This window comes from Myotis lucifugus, unplaced genomic scaffold (assembly GCF_000147115.1).
Source record: "Myotis lucifugus unplaced genomic scaffold, Myoluc2.0 scaffold_11, whole genome shotgun sequence".
NCBI lineage: Eukaryota > Metazoa > Chordata > Mammalia > Chiroptera > Vespertilionidae > Myotis > Myotis lucifugus.
Window position 1 is genome coordinate 8,029,463 of NW_005871059.1, and position 21,153 is coordinate 8,050,615.

Below are 21,153 nucleotides of genomic sequence, written 5' to 3' on the forward strand. Positions count from 1 at the left end.
AAAAAACATGTGCCCATGGTCAGTTTCAAGGTTATAAATAATGTAGAAATCCACAGACTCCCAGGTGGGCCCCTCCATCCACAGTAGCATTAATTATGCATAGAAATTTGATAGCTTGGGATCTGTGTATTTATCAGCACAGAGACAATCTCTTACTCTCGGGTCATAACTAGGACTTGCCTTGAAATGACATTCTGTGTGTTTTCTAAATCTGTTTTTAACAGGTAGTTTCATATGAAAGCATTTTACAGGAGAAGGTTGCTTTGATTATGTTTCTATCATTTTATAGAATCATGAAAGTGTTCATAAGCCCAGTATTCTCAGAATACAAACAATAGTGAATTAGAGGTGATTTGACTTTTGTAGAAGCACATTTTACTGTTTTTTTGTAGAAGTACTAATGGATCCTCTAGACCAGTGGTTCTCAACCTCTGGCCCTTTAAATACAGTTCCTCATGTTGTGACCCAACCATAAAATTATTTTCATTGCTACTTCATAACTGTAATGTTGCTACTGTTATGAATTGTAATGTAAATATCTGATATGCAGGATGGTCTTAGGCGACCCCTGTGAAAGGGTCGTTCGACCGCCAAAGGGGTCGCGACCCACAGATTGAGAACCTCTGCTCTAGACACCCCTCACCCTTCAGGAGCCTCACATCATTTTCCAAAGTTTTAACTTTAAATTTGCATTCCAATTGATCTGCTCCACTCCACATCAAGAAAAGTAAATATCAGAGAAAAGATAGTCTTTGCTAGAGAAATGTGTACTTATTTTCTTTTATAGTTCAACTCCTGAATTGTTTCAATGGTTTGTCAGAAGTATAAATGTGTAGCCTCTCAATATACCTGTTTCTTCTTTATTAACAAGCCAGAAAAGGGGGAAGAGAATGTTCATTTGCGTTTCAAAAGAAATACACATAAGGTCCTTTAAATATCATTCACTTTTGCACCATCAAGACTTTCATTTAGAATTTCACAAAGAGACTTCCTGGGAGATAAGAAAATATAAACTTTAGTTTTAAAATATGCTGCAAATCTGCCAGTCATTACAACAGATATATCTTCACTGGACATATGATTTGTCTGCAGGTACAGCTGTGTGAAACACTGGGGGAAGAAACATTTTAAAGATATTTTTGAAATCAAATTAAATTTGGCTTTGAACCATTGTCTTGGAGTTTAGAAGGAAATAACTTAATCTTGGTCATTATTTTAGTTTACTATGCACCCTTTGGAAACGTGAAAATTTCTCAGAATCTTAAAATGAGCAAAACATTCTGGGAATCCCCTCCAGTTTTCACCTCTTGCTGAGATCCTGTTATCCAAACCCCAGACACCTGAGCTCAGATCAGGAGCACACTCATAGGACCAGTACTTCCTCCAGGCCCGGGCCACTCCTTCAGTGCCCTCCCTCTGCCACTCAGCTCCCCTCTTCTTGCTCTAAGCCCTTCAGAAATTCAAGAATCCCATAAACCAAAGCCAACGTGGGGTTGTTTCAGAGCCAGATTTCTAACAACACACCTTCCCTAAAGATAAAAGCTCAGAGCCTGACCACCTGCTTGAAACGGGTGGAGAGAAAAATACAGAAGAAGAAACACATATTAAGATCTAAATAAATTATCTTGACCCACTTAACATCCACACCCATCCACATACACGGTTCCTAGCTCCCTTGCAGAAGTAGATGGTTATATTAATTTATACTTATATTTAATTAATTTTCAGATTTTAGAGTTCTTGATGATTTGTCTACAAAAATGTTTGAGCTTTTTTAAAAAATCGTAATAATATAAGTAAAATAATAAACAACAGTGTCCTAGCTTAGAATTGTGACTCATATATTACATTAATAGCAAACTAAACACCCTTACAAGGGGAACAAACTATCTCAGCAGGCTGAGGGTTTCCACCTAGATTCAATGAGCCTATTCTTTAAAATAAGGTATTTGCTGGTACACTGCTAACGTAGCATCAAAGGGCTTAGACAATATTATGGCCTTTACAACAATTAATTTCTGGATCTCTTTTGATAAGCTATATATGACATTGAACAGTATATGTATAATATAAGTCAAGAGTGATTAGATCAGTGTTTTCATAATTTATCACATTACATATAGCAATTATATAAATCTACAGAAACTTAAACTTACATAAACATTTGTGTGTATATACATAATTGTATATCTCTCTGTCATCATCATACATATGTGACATAAAATTCTTTCTTTTTTTCTAAGAATAATGGGAGTTTCAAGATAAGTAAAAAGGCAGTATTGCTGCCCCAGAAGAAACTGCTGTCATAAAGTATGCCAACATATGTCAGACAGATAGATGTTCAATACTGAGAATACGATTCCCTATGAGTTAGCTAAATATTTGTATTGTTCTTTGAATTATTTACAGGGTTGCCCCTAACATTAGTTTGGATTTTTTTTTCTTCTGACTAGTTAGGATCCTGTGAGTCTAATCTATATCAGATCAGTGCCAGGAGGTTGACTGTGTTGATAATATTTCATTGGGAAGTTTCTCTGAGATGTGTGACTCAGTTTGGCTTTTTATGAAGTACTAGAGGCCCGTTGAAAGAAGATTCCTGAAAGAATAGGGCTTCCTGTGACTTGTGGGCTTCACTCCCACCTCCGCCACCCTGCTTGCTTTCCTCCCACCTCCGCTGTCCCACTTGCTTCCCCCACCCCCCATCTCCGCCGCCCTGCTTGCTTCTCCGCAGCTTCACTCCCTTCTGCAGCATTTGGCTTCCTTCTATGTTGTCTTCAGTCTTCGCTCCGCGCCTGTGTATGCAAATTAACCGCCATCTTTGTTGGGTTAATTTGCATACTCATCTGATTGGGTGGTTGGCGTAGCAGAGTGACACCAATTTGCATGTTTCTCTTTTATTAGTGTAGATTAGGAGGCTGACCCATTTGGGCCAAAGATATTAGATCCCTTCTCAGCCAGGAAAGCTTGGGATTCCCAGTCCTGCTTGGAGCCTACCCTTGAAAAGATGTGACCTAGGTGTCGACACGTCCTCTAGAATGAAGAAAACCTGAGATTGGGCTACAGCCGTCAGGGCTTAATATCTTCACAAACCAGATTGTCCCTCTTCCGTTTGAATCAAGGGGTCATGGGTAGAAACAAATCCCTGTCATCTCAAGTGAATTTTGGAACAATCATCACATTTTGGTAACATTAATTATTTTACTGTGTGTGTTTTCTAGGAAACCTGACGAAGCATATGAAATCTAAAGCGCACATGAAAAAATGCCTGGAGTTGGGTGTCTCAATGACTTCAGTGGATGATACAGAAACCGAGGAAGCAGGTATTTATCATTTAGTTGGTGGACTATTGCACTACGTATGCTTCAGCTTTGTGGCTGGTGGTAAAATAAGTTTAGATGTGTGTTTTTTTTTAAAAATGATCACATTTTATTTTATCAAATACTAAATATAGAAAAGAAGTCTGACATATTGAATTGCTTGAAACCTACTAAGAAGAAGCAAATGCATTTCAGTTTATAAGTAGGAAGGGAGAAGGTCTTACCAAGAAAATATTTCTATCTAGAACCATAAAGGAAATCCAGCTGTACTTTTGTTGTGTTAGGGATGTACATTTTATAAAACTTTCTGGGAAATTTGAAAATTTGAATGTCTTATTTTTCCTATTAAGAGGAAATAAAATAGGAAAAGAAAACATCATTAACCTCAGTAGAAAACCTGAGGCTCAGCCAAACCTCCTGAGATACTCTCCTTACACATAAGCTTATACCTGTAGAGATAGGTTGTTGCTTTTATTTATTTTTTTCTAACATTATCATTTACAACATTACATACATATTTGTTGGGGGTTTTCTATCAGTGGTGTGATATCTGAGATATAAGGTCCTACTCTGGAGTTTTTACTATAAGGTGTGTTGACATAGGACAGGTACATAAAAGATAAGAACCAATGCAGGTTTACAGAGGTATGTGTCCAGTGAGTGTTACAGGAGTTCAGAGATGGAACTATCTGCAGGGGCTGGAGGGTTGAGGAAAGCTTTTGGAAAGAGATGGGGTCTAAATTAGCTCCTAATTTTGATGTTTGGATCTGGAACTCCACTATCTTTGTTCAATTGTTTCAGAAACTATGGAAGATTTGCACAAAGCAGCTGAAAAGCACAGCATGTCCAGCATTTCAACTGATCATCAGTTCTCAGATGCCGAAGAATCGGATGGTGAGGATGCAGATGATAATGATGATGATGATGAAGATGATGATGACTTTGATGACCAGGGAGATTTGACACCAAAAACCAGATCAAGAAGCACCAGTCCTCAGCCTCCTAGATTCTCCTCCTTGCCTGTGAATGTTGGCGCCGTACCCCATGGGGTTCCCTCGGATAGTTCCCTGGGACATTCTTCATTGATCAGCTATTTGGTTACTTTGCCAAGTATTCAGGTTACTCAGCTTATGACACCAAGTGACTCATGTGAAGATACCCAGATGACAGAATACCAGAGGTTATTCCAGAGCAAAAGTACAGACTCAGAACCAGACAAAGACAGGTTAGACATACCCAGTTATATGGATGAAGAGTGCATGCTGTCTTCTGAGCCCAGCTCCTCTCCGAGGGACTTCTCTCCCTCAAGCCACCATTCCTCACCGGGATGTGATTCTTCACCCTGTCGGGATAATTCACCAAAGAGGTATCTGATACCCAAAGGAGATTTATCACCCAGAAGACATTTATCACCTAGGAGAGATCTATCACCCATGAGACATCTTTCACCAAGAAAGGAAGCTGCATTGAGAAGAGAGATGTCACAAAGAGATGTTTCACCAAGAAGGCATCTGTCCCCAAGGAGGCCATTGTCACCTGGGAAAGATATCATGGCAAGAAGAGACCTCTCTCCCAGAAGAGAGAGAAGATACATGACTTCCATAAGAGCACCATCTCCCAGAAGGGCTTTATACCACAACCCACCGTTGTCCATGGGGCAGTATTTGCAAGCAGAGCCAATCGTATTGGGGCCTCCTGTGAGTATGAGTAGCTTTCTCTTTTTAATATATAAGTCATAGCGCATGAGAACCTCTTGATAACACAGTAGTGTGGAATTTATAACATGAGTCTCTCTTATGGGGAGGAGTGAACGCGGTTACTGAAAATAGCAGGAAGACATTTTTATCACAAGCTATTGTCAGTAACATGGCTGTGGCATTACCCCAAGTGTAGTAGTATTGCATCAGAGCAGTGGTGCATTCCAGCTGGTAACAGGTGAGGCCTTCCTAAATGCTTTCTAAGCTTAACTAATTATAAACATGAGCTGAAACTTCGACATGAATAGAAAAGATAAAGTCTTTGGACTGTCATGAATGCTTAGACCAGCGGTTCTCAACCTGTGGGTCGCGACCCCTTTGGCGGTCGAACGACCCTTTCACGGGGGTTGCCTAAGACCATCCTGCATATCAGATATTTACATTACGCTTCATAACAGTAGCAAAATTACAGTTATGAAGTAGCAACGAAAATAATTTTATGGTTGGGGGTCACAACATGAACTGTATGTAAAGGGCCAGAAGGTTGAGAACCACTGGCTTAGACAGACACTCTTGCGGGTATTTAGTTGTCATAGTTATATAACTCTTTACTAGGTAAGGATTCTGATTCAGGTATTAGTCTTGCCTTTCAATAAATTTTTGAAAAAATAAACTCATTACCTTGAGCACGACCTTGCTCACAATGAGTGAACATGTGACACTAATGAGGGACTGGGAGAAGAGAGAATGATCCCCGCTGTATGTTTGTAAATCAAAGGCATCAACATATATGTGTGTGTTTTACCATTACTTCCATCTCCTGCTAACCAAGGGCACTTGCTTAGTGAGATGGGGGCCCAAAGAGAGTGGGAATTTGGGAGAGCTAAAAGAGAAAGTATCAGAGGAGATTTCTAGGATATGCCCTCAGTGTAAATTAAGAGAACAATAGTACAATCATGAATTAAATTTAGGCAGAAGGTTTAATGCAAATGCATTGAGGGAGGCCAGCTGCCTCCCTGTTACTACCATTTCACCAGCCAGAATCATAAGCTTAGGTTGTTGAATTTTTCAACTTTAGGAAAGCTCCCTGGTGTTGCTTTTTAGTCCCCTGCCACCAACATCCTCTTTTCACAAGCCTGCCATCAACTTAGTTTTCAAGCTGTAACTATTGCAGAAACATGTATAGCAAACAGGATGGAATTTATTTGCCAAGCTAATAAACTAGCTAGCTAAGAAAAAAGAGGTAAGTTTCCACTGGTGTTTGTGTCTTGGTGGTGTTAAGTAGAGAGGAGGAATCTGAAGTTAACACCATTGCAGCATAAAGAGTGATAAAGCCCTCAGGTGCCAGGACACTGCATCTGGGTGTAAAATGCTTTCTCTGCTTTAGACCCAGTGATGCTGGTGGTATGTGTGAGATATGACTCTCCTGTTCTGAATTGGTCAGGTAGACTGAGACTGTGGTATTAGTAAGATGTTGGAGCATATTCAACCAATTGTAGTCACCCAAAAAATAAGCCTTGCTCATGCCAGTTTAGCTCAGTGGATAAAGCCCTCAAACTCAGGTTTGATTCCAGTCAAGGGCATGTACCTCAATTGTAGGCTCGATCCCTAGCCCTGGTTGAGGCACAACCAATAGATGTGTGTCTCTCTCACATCGATGTTTCTCTCTCTCTGTCTCTCCCCCTCCCTTCCACTCTCTCTAAAATGTCAATATAAAAATATCCTTGAATGAGGATTAACAACAACAAAAAATAAGCCTTTAGTGCCAACACAGTATTGTTATTAAAAAATAATAGCACTCACAATCAACTGGGGCAAAGGAACTGAAGAAGTAGGCTAAGGGAGTTCATCTAACTTTTGCATACACTAGTATGCCCAATTCACCTAGATATTTAATAGCATTATTAAACATTGCCATTTATGAAGCCCAAGTGCTGAGCCTTTGGTCTATTACCCAGTGTAATTATCTTGAGAGAATTGATAACCCACTTCTTTGGTCACATGATATGATGGAACAGATCTGGAAATCCTCCCTGAAGCAGAAGCATTTGATCCCAAACACTTTTATGCTTTATCACACAGTTTCTGAGGGGCAAAGGAGGATTTGCATCTTTCTGTGATGTATACATTAGCTTCTTGTTGGCAGACAAAATAAAATTGGCAATACTCTGAGAAGTATTTCTCCTGATTGCTGTATTTGATGAGAACTTCACCCTTCTGAATAATGTTTGAAAATATTAAATTGCATTACCCCTAAAATATTTTTTGGTGTTTTTTTTTTTATGGAAATGCTATTAGCAATACCTTTGTGGTTGCTTAACCTTGACCAAGGGCTCACAAGACAGTGACTGTGGTGTGAAAGGACCTTGTAGCCCAGCATATTACACTCATTATTAGTCTGAGTGGTAGGCCCCAGGGAGCAGGTTTGGAGGAGATGATATGCAATCACTGGGACTCTATTACCCTGCTGTTTCTGCCCTAATGCCCCCTGGTTAGTTTCAATTTTAGGATGAATGGATGACTAGATAGATAGATAGACAGACAGACACATAGATACATAGAATAAGAAGGTAAGTCTTTTTTTCAGTTAGTAAATATTTCTTAAAAGTCTACTATATGAGGCTCAAGGATAAGGGTGAAATGTTGTCCTCATCTTTTCCAAATATAAAACATTTCCATTTTTAAAGATTTGGTAGATCAATAGCAAGGAGACAAAAGAGTGTCTTGGTCCTCAGTACATAGTGTAGATGAACATTGTGTCCAGTGAAAGAGTCCACATTCGCTTCTTTCCTTTGCTATCTCTATGATCTTGGGCAAGTCACTTAACCTCTTGGTCATAGTTTCCTAATCTGTTTGTGGCAGCCAGAGAGCTGATCCAAGCAGATTTCGGTCCTGGAAAGAACTTGCCATTCAACTGTAAGGAATGTAGTCAGCTGAGAACTTCCTGCTGTTAGCTCCCTCAGGGCACACCTCAGTTTTTAAGCCAAGGCCATGCTTTGTTCTGGAGCCCCCAGCCAATGCCTGAGCCCAGATGGGTCACAGCTAAGCTGAGCACTTGCTTCCTTTCCCCATTACCTTCCCCTGCATTAGCTCCTCTGCTCCTGCCCCCACCTCTACACACACCAACCAGTGAAACCTCTTGCAATCCTTCCTTCTTAGCATTTGCTTCCAGAGGGCCTACTGACACTGTTGAAAAGATGAGTGGGATAATCTGGCACATGGGAGATATATATAATACAACCCACACATGAATTCATTATTTGTATTTTCACATCAAGATTTTTCTTACTTTGATTTAAATAAGTTGCGAGTTTGTTCCCATATCACAACAACAAAGCATAAATTACAGAACACAATAGGGTTGCAAATGGAGTAAAAACCGAAGTAGAAACACCTTATTGAGAATTTATTAGGAGGGTGAAGAAGGGGTGAATAGGCAGAGAGAGGATGTGTGGTTACCTGATAGGAATTCTGCTGTGTACTAACTTCTGTGGTTGTAATCATTGATTTTCTGATCAGTAAAGGTCTAAATGTGACACTTCTATTCTTAACACAAATCCAGTTTTGTTGGAATTTGAACATAATGAATAAATTTTAGTTTTACAAGTTCATCATTCCCTTCAAGAGCCTTGAGTGAGAGACCTCATGCAATGGGAGCTCTCTTTCTCTCAGGCTCCCTCCCAGACCCCATTCTGATTAGGGGTATGCAGTGGCCATCACGGAATAGCAACCCAAAGCAAAATGGAAAAATAACCAAACCACATTTCACCTTAAACTTTGAATCTGTAACAACTGTGACTAAAAGATTCACTTGATTATTTTCAATGATTATTGTAGGCATTACAGTTCTTCAACCTTAATTGGTGTTTGATAAAGGAAATGTGCCTTTTTCAGAACCGAAGCAAATACAAGTAGGATTTTTTTGGTAGCATATAATGACTCTTTCATGCCATAAAATTCTCTCCTTATCTAACTTATTAGGCCCTTGTGATTATAGGGTTGATGATTACATGATTTCTCATGCACTTCCAGGACAAATCATTTGTTTTTAGCTTGAATAAGTTGGAGCCTGGAGCAGGGTAAGGCCAAGTATGGCACAGAGTAGCAGAGATGATGCATAATTTATCATTCCTGAGCCGATCTCACAATCTAAATAGAACTGGATGAATCATTAATGGTATAAAGCATACCTTGAGTTTTAGAACTGAAACATTCATGAAATGAATGAAAACATTTTTTTTGTCTGTCTCCTGGATTACTACCATACTTGACATGTTTAATCTCCATTTGATTTTAAGTTCTCAAAAAAATAACAATAAACGGATGATAATCCATTAAAAGAATGAATCTCAGTCATTAAAACCACACAATCTCATTAAAACCTGATAATCTCACAGTCTAAATTGTGTTTTGCTACAGAAACTTTTGTAGAAAATAAGTTTTCCATTTTCTGGGCTGGAAACCATGAAATCTGGAATTCTGGCCAAAAATTTTAAGTATCTTTAATTCATTAATTTATGAGAAGATATGTAAATGGAAGTAATAATATAAACAGAGAACTTAAGACACCGTCGTCTTTGGTTCCCACCTGTGTAGTTGAGTAAGAGCTGTAACTACCCAAAGTATTTAGAGTTAACTGCATATCTGATGGATTGATAGTTTCCTTATAAAACCCACCCTTGATTTGGTGAAGACTCTGGTCATCTGCCTGGGTGTCTCTTGAGCAGGAATGTATTTCATTAGACTAACAACTTGCACTTTGGAGCAACCAGTTTGTGTATTGCCATCATTTTGTCATCTACTCGGTAAACATTTTCCTTTTTATAAATACAAATTTTCAGGCTTGTTACTTTGATTATACTTATTAACACTTCAGAAAAATGTTAAAGTTCTACATAGTATATAAATGGATGGTAATATTTTTAATTTCTTTTGAATTTAAAAATCTATTATTAGTGTTGTTTTGCTTGGAAAACTTTTTCTAGTAATTTTCCATTATTTCCTTTTCATCCTTTCTTATGAAAAAAAAAGCAGAGTTAAAATTGTAACCTAGTATAAAACATATGCATGTTGTATCACGTTGCTGTTTATAAAGTAAAGTAACTTTTCAAAGAAGGGCAGCTTCATTCAAGGATTCTAAACGACAATTGAGATACCTCTTTTGTATTGAAAATGAAAAATTAATCAAAGGATCAGGTAGTTTTAAAGTGTTTTGAATGAACCAGTGAAAGCGTGAATGGATGAAAAAGCTTGACCTAAGCATGAAGAACAGCGGGTCCTAACTGTTGTGCTCTGTGTTTCCAACGCAGAATCTAAGAAGAGGATTACCTCAGGTTCCTTACTTCAGTCTCTACGGAGACCAAGAAGGTGCTTATGAACATCCGGGCTCCAGCCTCTTCCCTGAGGGACCTAATGACTATGTCTTCAGTCATCTTCCACTCCACTCTCAGCAACAAGTACGAGCTCCTATCCCCATGGTGCCCGTTGGTGGGATCCAAATGGTTCACTCCATGCCGCCGCTCCTCTCTGGTTTACATCCTCCACCCACATTGCCTCTGCCAATGGAGGGCTCTGAGGAGCAGAAAGGAGCTTCCGGGGAATCCTTCGCTAAGGATCCCTACGCTATTTCTAAGCAGCACGAGAAGCCATCTCCTCACCTTTTGCAGTCATCTGGTCCACCCAGCATGCCCTCCTCTCCTCGGCTACTGATGAAACAGAGCACTTCGGAAGACAGCTTAAATGCAACAGAGAGGGAACAGGAGGAAAATATACAGACTTGTACAAAAGCCATTGCCTCTCTCCGGATTGCCACAGAAGAGGCCGCTCTGCTTGGGGCAGACCAGCCAGCACGGGTGCAGGAGCCCCACCAGAAACCCTTGGAAAGTGCACATGTTAGCATTAGACACTTTAGTGGACCTGAGCCAGGCCAGCCCTGCTCCTCAGCTACCCACACTGACTTGCATGATGGTGAAAAGGACAACTTTGGTACATCACAGACTGCATTAGCTCACTCCACGTTTTACAGCAAGAGTTGTATGGATGACAAACAGTCGGGCTTTCACGGCAGCAAAGAATTATCTTCAAGCACAGAGGAAGGCAAAGAACCTTCGTCGGAAAAGAGTCAGCTACATTGATCTCAGATGCATGGAGACTTTCATTTCCACATTTTCTTATTTTGTTTTGTTTTTTCTAGAAATAGAGGTAATCAAGTTTATAGCATGCCTGTCCTGAGTTACAGTAGTTTGCTATTATATATACTTTTGTTATAGCAAAAGAATAGGTAAATTAACAAGTCATCATGAGCCTGACCAAAACAAAATTTGAAATTAACCTATTGGGTCTGGTACTTTTAAAACTGTACAGATGTTTGTGCCTTTTCTTTACTTTGCTTATATTCTTATAAGCATTTTTTAGCAGTACTTTGTACATATTTTAGAATTTGTGTATCTGCTTTGTAATAAATGTAATTTCTTTCCTTTTTTGGACACTTGGATCTAAATGATGTAAAGCAAAACAGCATCAATATATATGTGAGGTTGCACTAAAACATATTTTTATATGATTAAAACTGAACAGCTTTTATGTACAGCTCTGATTCTGTAATACTAATATTTATTTACCTTGTTTCATAAATTGTACATTTTTTCTTAATGTTGTGGATTGCTTTTCTATGTGAAGCATGGGATTTACTGTTGCATAACTAGAACAAAAATGTATATTGTAAACAAGATATTTAAACTAGAGTATCTTATTCTGCACTTATGCATTAGTTACAAAAAAGATAAAGGATGTATCAGTCAGTTCTTAACTCTTGTAAATTTTTTTGTCTCTTGTTTGCTGGATTGACTATAACTTAAGTGCTGATTGTGATTTTAAACTGATAGTACCGTAAAGCATTAAAGTAAACAATGTGCTATTGTGAGTTTTTTCAAAGCTTTATAAATCAGTTATAAATAATATTAAAAGTATTTGGTCTTATGTGAACATGTTGATCTATATACTCATCGAAAAATATGGGAAAACATTCCGCCCCATGTAAATATGTACAAGTGCATCACTGGTACAATTTTATGTAACTCAGTTGGACACTAGGTTGCCACAGACCTATGCTAGGGTGTCTTTAAAAATTAAAGTGACAAAGCACATGGGACTTTGTAGAGCTTGGTTATCGGCCGGCCCGGTGGCTTGGCAGGCAGTGCTGGGCGCTGCCTGTGGAGAAGACCTGGGCTTAGAAATCTCCTTGGTTCTTGCTGCACACGACGGTGACTGAGCTAAGGCTACTATGGAGGGGTTACTCTTGGACTCTGAGGAGTGGGTGTGGAAGCGGGGAAGAGGCATGGAGACCTACCTGCTCACAGCCCTTCCTGTCAGCCAGTCCACACGGTAACAGGGTTGGCATTAGCTTTAGGAGAAGCCACTTTACCCTTTGGAAGAGGGGAAGAGTGTCACACTTCGGGCTATCTCAGGGGGAATGGGAGGAAGAAGCTTTCCAGGGGAAAGAACTTGTGGGAGCAGGAGGTTTTTTGTATATAACATTCAAAGTGGGCTTTGGTTGGTGGCATAGGTGGGCAGAGCCTTTGTAGGTCCAGAGGAATGGCAGAAAGGGAGGGTACCACATGTGCACACACACCCCTGTGTGTGCACGTGCACACACACACACACACACACAATCTGGGTTATCTTTGTGCTATATAGTGGATTATAATTCTGTGAAACCAAGTTTGTATATTGAATTACATTAAGGAGTGTTCTTTAAAAAGAGAAATAAATATACAATTACATGCTTGAGGTGTCTAGTTTTTATGTGTTGTTTTACATTTTAAGTTTGCCCATTTTGGTTTCTAAAAAAGTTTTGATGCTACCAACATACCATCTGTGCCTTTAATTGCCAGGCTCAGCCCATCTTGCGGTATGCTAATATGATGCTTTTAACAAGTGAGAAGACAGCCATTGGCTTCCACATCTCTTCCATTAAGACAGATAGTGGTCACCACAGTGTGGGTCCAAAAATGGACTCATCGGAATGTCAGCATGGGCACTTGCAGAATACATTGTATCTGAAAAGAGTCATGGGTAAAGCAAATTATCATTTCCCCTTATGCCTCCTCTCAGTATGCTTACATGTCTGAAATTTCACTGGGGAAACCTCTTTTTTAAAATTTTGTCAGTGACTGAAGGCAAAAAGCCAACTGAAATAAGTACATCATAAAATATCTACATATCACAGTTCTTTTATTACAAAAGAGTAGAACCTTTTAAATAATGAAAGTAGAAGTTTATTAAAGGTCAAAATCTATCAGTATTGCCATTATAAAAATCTCAAATTGGTGGATTTACAACTCAACTATTTTCTTTTATGAGCTAGTGTCTTTTTAAACTATGTTTTACAAAGGTGAATTAAAGGTCAACAAAGCCAGCCAGCCTAATATCTGTCTGTCATGGAGAAGAATCCTCGAAACATTCAATTACTTAGAGTAATGTGTGTCTTACTCTAAACCAAGATCTCCCTGTCCAGATTTGCTTAAAGAACAGTTTCTGATTATGTATGTTGTTCTCATTTAGACCATATTACAATAATGACAATTTACAGTAAAATGCTAGGGTTGAATGATCTCAAAGTAACAGAAAGCCCACCAAGGTTATTATTACTAAGTATGTTGGCACCTACTTTGTCACAGTATACTGTCCCTCCCTCCCCAGGCTGTTTGACATCAGAGCTTGAAAATGTTCCCCTTGATTCTTGAGTGTAGAGAAACCTCTGCGTACCCATACTCCAGATTCAGCAATAAACCACATTTGGCCATGTAGCAGACGTACTGAAGCACAGGGAAAATGTCAGAAAATACTTTATTTGGCATTTAAAAGTGCCAAGGAATAACAAGCACAATGTATCAATCTTCAATATTCCAGAACACTCTATGGATCATTTTATATGTGCACATCCATTGCTTAGCAACAACTAGGATCTCATTCAGAAATATATGTTGGTCATCAAAATGAGCCAAACCATCAGATGTCCTCTCTCTGTTTGTTAAATTCCTAAAGTGTATTTTAAATTCGGCTACAGATGACTGGCATGTTTTATACTTCAAGTAGATGCCAAGCTTTGTTATCTTCTTAAAGAATACATTTAACAATTATGGTTTGATGTGAACAAGATTTATTTTTGGCAAAAAAAATATAATGCTTAATACATTTTAGTAATTCATTGAACATTATGTTAATGGATAAAATATTATAAAATAATAACTTTTCTATTAAAAAATTCCTAAGGAGTCTAATATGATATCAGTGATCAAGCCATATCCCCAAAGCAAAGTGAAAAGTTCAAGCAGTCCTGTGGATAATGAAAAGAGAAAAATTAAAAAGGTGCAACAGGACTTCTCCAAGGAGAGCAAGGTGTGGGATTACCTCAGTAACTGTGGTAGATCAAACAGAAAGTGTGGCAGCAGCAGGGGACTGGGGCGCTTCACTCTGAGCACTTGGCCTGCCTATCGAAGCCCCTGGACATCTAAATCCTCACAGGCATTGCGTTTTACAGCCAAGTTCCCAGCGTGAAGAAGGGCAAAGGCCACGTGAACCTTTAGTCTTGAGCATCTCTACCCTTAGCAATAATTTGTCTTGAGGTGCAGGTCTGATTATAAGATAACCCTCAATTGTATGAATACCCCTTGTCATGATTTAAGGGTGGATGGTGGCTTTAGATTTTGCAGACTCAAAATCGTTATCCTTGTCAGTTTCATCTTATTATTAAACCCCATACACACACTGTATATTGTCTAGGGAGCCAGTTCCTTGAATTGGGACAGCATTCCAATATGAAAGCATTTTTAGCTAACAATTAAGAACTATATGCTAACCCTATTTTCAGTGCTTTAGACTATTTGCTTATTTAATGGTCACAAAACTGAAAGAATTAATTGCTTGTGTTTACACAGCTAGTATGTAGAAGAGAGCAGGCAGTTGAGTTCTAGAGCAAACTATCCAATAGAATGTTCTGCAATGATAAAAATGTCCTGTTATGTGCCTTTTCCAATACAATCCTCTCTAGCTACCTATGGCTACTTGCACCTGAGATGTTCAAGTGTAATTGAGAGACAGGTTTTTTAAATTTTATTTAATTACTAGAGGCCCAATGCACGAAATTCGTGCAGCAGAGGGGAGGGGGGTGTCCCTCAGCCCGGCCTGCACCCTTTCCAATCTGGGACATCCCTCTCACAATCCGGGACAGCTGGCTGCTAACCGCTCACCTGCCTGCTTGCCGGATCACCCCTAACCACCTCTGCTGGCCTGATGGCCCCCAACTGCCCTCTTCTGCTGGCCTGATCCCCGTAACTGCCTAACTGTTCTCCCCTGAGGGCCTGATCCCCCTGACTGCCTAACTGCTCTCCCCTACCAGCCTGATCCCCCTAACTGCCTAACTGCTCTCCCCTGCTGGCCTGATCACTTCTAATCACCTCTGCCTCAGCCCCCGCCACCGTGGCTTTGTCCAGAAGGAAGTCAGATGTCTGGAAGATGGCCAGTTGACCCGGTCTAATTAGCATATTACCCTTTTATTAGTATAGATACGTAATTTAGTGACCATATGTAGCCACTGGTTTCTTAATTGGACTGCACAGCTTGACAGGTTGTATACTTACTTTTGACACAAGCTGTACCATATATTTCCATATACATCAGTCATTTGACAAATATTGAACTCCTATCATGTGCCAGGCTCCCTTCTTGGTACTGGGTATATAGGAATGAACAACAAAAAATAGAACAAAACATCTGCCATGATAAAACTTGTGTTCAGTGCTTACCATTAAACATCCAGTTAAGGATTTTGGTAACGCAGTTCTACTGATTGCTCCCCTTTCTGTTGAGTTTCAGACCTTGGAACTCACCCAAGGAATAACAACAACCAAAGCAGGATTTTATGAAGAGGTAAACAAGCCCCTGATGCAAATCCTCCTCCCCTGCTGGAAGTCTCTCGTACAAGCTAGGGTGAAGGCTACATCATAATCTCAGGACGGATGCAGGTCCCCACTTCCTGCCTTGGTGTAAATGCACACGCTCCAGCAGGTCTATGAAGAGAGAGGCAGGACTGGGCTCCAGGAAGGGCCTGACAGCCTACAGCTCCTGCCCAGGAAGCAGAGGTCTGTGGGAAAGAGCTGTCTGCCCTCTGCTCCTGGAAGTCCCGCCTTGCATTTCTGAATAGCACAGGTAAGTAAACTGGAGGGAAGCAGAAGAAAAGAGTCAGCTGGGGGTGAGGGGGGAGGGTTGTCTTGAACTCATAGGACAACTCTCCTTCCACAATAACAAAAGGGGTGGAGATTCGGAAGAAATGGAGAGTGTTCCTTCCTCTTGAGTGAGGAACCTGGGGGAAAAGGCTTCTCTTTCAAACATTTCCCATCGGTTTACTAGTCACTCAAGGGCAACCATACTGGGAATCTTCCACCTTTTGTAGAAAACCTACCATCACCACGGACCCACTGCTCCCCCTAAAACACATTCTGTGTCTCCATGTTATCCTCTTGAAATCAGTGAGATTATAAATCAAGTAATATTAAACTGACACAAACTGGACAAAGAAATAAAATAACTGCAACTTAGGTAAATAAGTGGACATCACAGCCATTTCTGGAAAGAATTAAGCTCATCAAAAGACGATTTAACTATTTTCTCAAATCTCCTAAGGAGAGCTCATAACTAGTACCATCCTCACAGTGGATGTCTTAGCTGACTAGTCCTATTCTTATGGAATCCTATTGGTGAAGTGATGCGCCATAGTATACTTTCCCGCCTCAACTCAAGCCCAGCCACATTGTCACATCTGGTTTACCAGATATTATACATTTAGTATCACAGGTCAGCATAAAATTCTTTCAAATTGTACTTTAAATGCTACTTCAAGTTTATATGTGCTATAAATGCAAAGGATATGCCAGATTTTGAAGACATAGCACAAGGAAAATGCCAACTATCTCATTAGTAATTTTCATATTGAAAACATGTTGAAAAGATTCCATTTTGGATATAATAGGTTACATAAAATGTTATTACAATTGATTTCCCATGTTTTCTTTTCTAAATATTGCTACAGAAAATTGACTGTTGCATATGTGGCTCACACCACATTTCTATTGGATGACTTTTTCAGTGAGAAACATTTTTTTGAACTGAGAAAACTGCACTTAGCTGAACACGTGTGTAGGAATATACAGCTGCACACACTAACACCTACCAGAGACCTCATTTCACCACCTGCATTATGAGCCACGTTCACACACATAGTGCATGGTGTCCTGACTTTCTGGATCATTTCGGAGAACCCGCCTGCCACTACTTCACAATAACTCATTAATTGCTTCTCTCTGTCACCACTTCCACTAGCAAACTTTAGGTCTTTTTCACATTAAGTGCTCTATTTATTGTAATACTTGTGTATTTCTTAACCATTCAACACTGTGTTACTACTGTTACTGGGGTCCTATCTTTATGTGTCACCATGAAACTTATGTGTCACCAGAGTTGAGTATTATGTCTCAACTCTGTTTTTCTCATAAGCCCTGTAGATTTTATTACATGATTTTTGGTAGCACAGAGATTTTTAGAAAAGCACATGTCTTCTTATAGCAGAAATTACTTATTAAAATTCTATACCTCCCCCCCCCATCAAAAATTTATCTTTATAATTACACAGAGTTCAGTTCTAGGTTCATTTCAATCTAAATAGATTTTTCACTTTCAGGGGTGTCTTGTTTGAAGGGTCATTAGAAAGTTGGACTAAACTGTCTTAAGCATTTCTGGAACTCCAGTACCAGAACCCCATCCCCAGAACCCCATCCAATAAATGTCAGTGGCATCCTACAATCATAGCATCAATCACAGAACTTTTATAAATTTCTAAAATGCCTTGGAAATATACTGCCCCAGATGAGAACCACTGGTAGGTTTGAAGCTGGGGGGAAGGAGATAAAGATGAATAGAAATTCATCAGACAAAAATGTACTTACTCTAAAAAGCTCATCCTTAATATTATAAAATCAAATATTTTGGGTTTTATGTCTGAGAAAATATTTCAAAGCCTTTGACAGTTTTTGGAAGTTTATTCTGAATAGAGTAGTTGAAACGTAAGTAAACTCATAGTGTGTTAAGAAGACTACTGCTATTTTAAGTCAATTTAAAAATAGTGATGGCAATAACTGCATTTTTGCTACTGTGTTGCCATTATTACTAAGATGATCAAGTTCAGATCCAAGTAAGTCAGACACCAAGATCATTACTGTTTGTATTACACTGTTATAGTTCATTTAGTCTCATTATTACCATCTTTATTAAATTACAACAACAGGAGATTTGTAAAACCTACGAACATGCAAACATCACCTTACATACACAGTCAAAGATCTTCAAATCAACCTCTACTAATAGATTCATAAGAGTAACTGCATTTCTTCCTTCTCTTTACAAACAGAGCTGAATGCTCAAAGCCACTCTCCATACATCTGTGCATTTTTGCTGACACCAGTTGAATTATATGCAGTTGACTTTAATCCCAAGTTTTGTGTCTAAGCTACATAATTTAAATATCCTGTAAACCTATGAAGTATGATTGCTAAAAGAGAGTATTTATATCTATGACTACTAAGTTAAATGATTTAGAAAGAATAAATGAGTCATTAAAATTGGCCATTGAATTATGTGTGGGTGATACAACTGTAAAAGATTCAAAAATAAAATAAATGATTCTACCCTCTAATTGATTTTTGAATGTCTTTAAATTCTCACTCCTCTTTAAATAAAGTGAAATTGGAATTTAGTTGGTTTTATTTAAGCTACCTGACTAAATCCTAATCACAAACTAATGCTTAAAAAAAAGATGGTGTGCTACACTACACAAAATGATGATAAATTTGCAGGCAGTTTAAACTGTTATGTTATAAGAAAATAATTAAAGATGAATGTATTAAATTTTTATGATATTTGGCTTTTTAAAATTAACCAATCAACTACTAGTTCTGCTTTCATTGGGTAAGACAACTTATACTATGTATTGAGCTTCTAGAATTTGGCATGATAGAACCAAACCACCACAACTAATAATGGATTATTCACAAATAGGGGAAAGTATGTAAATATAGATCCTCATTTGTTTGTCTTTGTAACCTTGGGTTCAGGATAAATAAAAATAACTGCTCTCTTCTACCTTCATGAACTAAAAACAAGAACAGAGTTTAAGGAAAATTCCAAAATGAGTAGTTATGAACTGTTTTCTCTTCTAACAACCTTTGTTTTCATATTAATCATCTTCTTTTTCCTGAGATGGGTGGTAGAGATTAATTAACTGCACCCTTAATTTAAAAATTCAAACATCACCACACAAACCTTCTTTTCACATTCTTTATCCATGAGTGAGATCTCAGAATTAAAATATCTATTTTGAGGCCAACCCGTAACTATAAACACCAGTATAAACAAATCCTGCCTGATGGGGAAAGATGGCAAGAATGAGCGGGAGAGGTATTTTTTTGAAGGCCAATTTATTTCTTTCCAAATTTAAGAACTGCTTGTTTTTTAGGTACTCTATATATCATCCAGCATTTGGGATGTGGACATGGTCACATCCATGGTCCCTCCTTTCATTTGTACTTCCTGTAAAGTTCCAGAAACAAATACATTGTTTGTTTCCTTAGTCATTTTAAATAAGGTGTCACACCTCTCTAAGGGAGGTAGACTTTGGGAAGTATGGAATGATCCCAGATCCAGGCCTTACACATTTCTTCACTCCACTCCTTCCAGCAGAAAGCCATTATGCTTCCAGACTCTGAGAAGGTTCTAGGTAGAATTGGAGCTGGAAGAAATGGCACTTACGGGTAATTATAAAATGCAAAATATTAGTTCTACTCTTCGAAGGAACAGTAACAGGCCATTATTCTTGACATTATTAAATGAGTTCCCCTTGATCAAAATTGAGTATCCAGTGGGTTTTCAAGACCCGTTTACTTAAAGTAGAATTATTACTGCTTGCCTTTGTGCATCTTCTTCTAACTGAAGATTTAGGATGGCAATATGAAATGCATGAGCTTCCTCAGCCTCTTCCCAACCCTCAGCAAAGGTCAATAATCAAACTTGTCCTCTTTCTCAAAGTCAGCATCATGCATTGTCAGTGAGCAGAGCCTTGACAACCAGACTACGTGGGTCAGCTTCATCACTTCTCCCCTGTTTGACCTTAAATGAGATTTTTTTTAATCTAAGATTCAGTTTCTCCTTTCATAGCATAGGGATATCAATAGGAATATTCTCCTGGGCATTTTGTTATGATTAAATAGGAAAATGCATATGTAATATTTAATAATTTCTAAGACTTAAATGTTATATGTATAATTATTCTTATTAAGTTTCATAATTTTTTGTCACCCAGAACTCTTGGCAGCTACTAGCAATTAGGATTCAAACTGAGACTATTGTCACATTTCTGATTAGTATAATGGTGTGTTAATAATTATCTCATTTCAGAAGGTCAATGTAAGCTAATTAATAATTTACATAGTGCTATGGAAATGACATTTGCTCACCCTGTTCACCAAAAAAGGTTATTTTACTTACCTACCATGATATATAACATCATCCTTTTTATTAACTAAGAGTTCTACATATTGGTAACATAAAAAAGAGAAAATAATTAAAAATAAGATATGATAGAGGCAAATGTAAGGGTATCATTATTAAATTGCCTTTTCCCTGTAGATGAAATTTCATTTTGATCCTTAATTTCTAATAAAGCCTTCCTATTATTAGGGTAAAAGAGTAAATCTGATGAACATGTTCATATACAAAGATTGTATTTATCAGTGGTTGCTAGGAGTTGGTAGCAGAGAGGTTTAACCACAAAGGGCCACGAGGGAATTTTGGAAGGTGATAGAAGTGTTCTAAATCTTGATTGTAGGGGTGGTTATATAACTGCATGCATTTGTCAAAACTCATGGAGTTGTACTGGTAGCGTCATAACTAGCTCGTTATTAATATTAATAATAGGAAGAAAGCAAAAGGAGACTAGACATTGTAAGCCTGGCCATCTGGGCAACTTCACCAGGAAGCTGACAATTTACATTCCCCAGGGAACCAGGGGTCTATTCCCTGCAAATCACTGG

The 21,153-nt window shown here is 38.6% G+C and overlaps 1 protein-coding gene across 1 annotated transcript in view; it reads left to right on the forward strand.

Moving 5' to 3' along the window:
* The window catches only part of HIVEP2 (human immunodeficiency virus type I enhancer binding protein 2), a 79,921-nt gene extending 67,126 nt beyond the window's left edge, over positions 1–12,795 (forward strand). Inside the window, exons 7-9 of the mRNA XM_006084405.3 lie at positions 3,219–3,320; positions 4,119–5,014; positions 10,324–12,795. Coding sequence (XP_006084467.1) covers positions 3,219–3,320; positions 4,119–5,014; positions 10,324–11,148 — 1,823 coding nt within the window. The 3' untranslated portion in view covers positions 11,149–12,795. The remainder of the gene's footprint in view (positions 1–3,218; positions 3,321–4,118; positions 5,015–10,323) is intronic.
* The last annotated feature ends 8,358 nt before the right edge of the window (positions 12,796–21,153 follow it).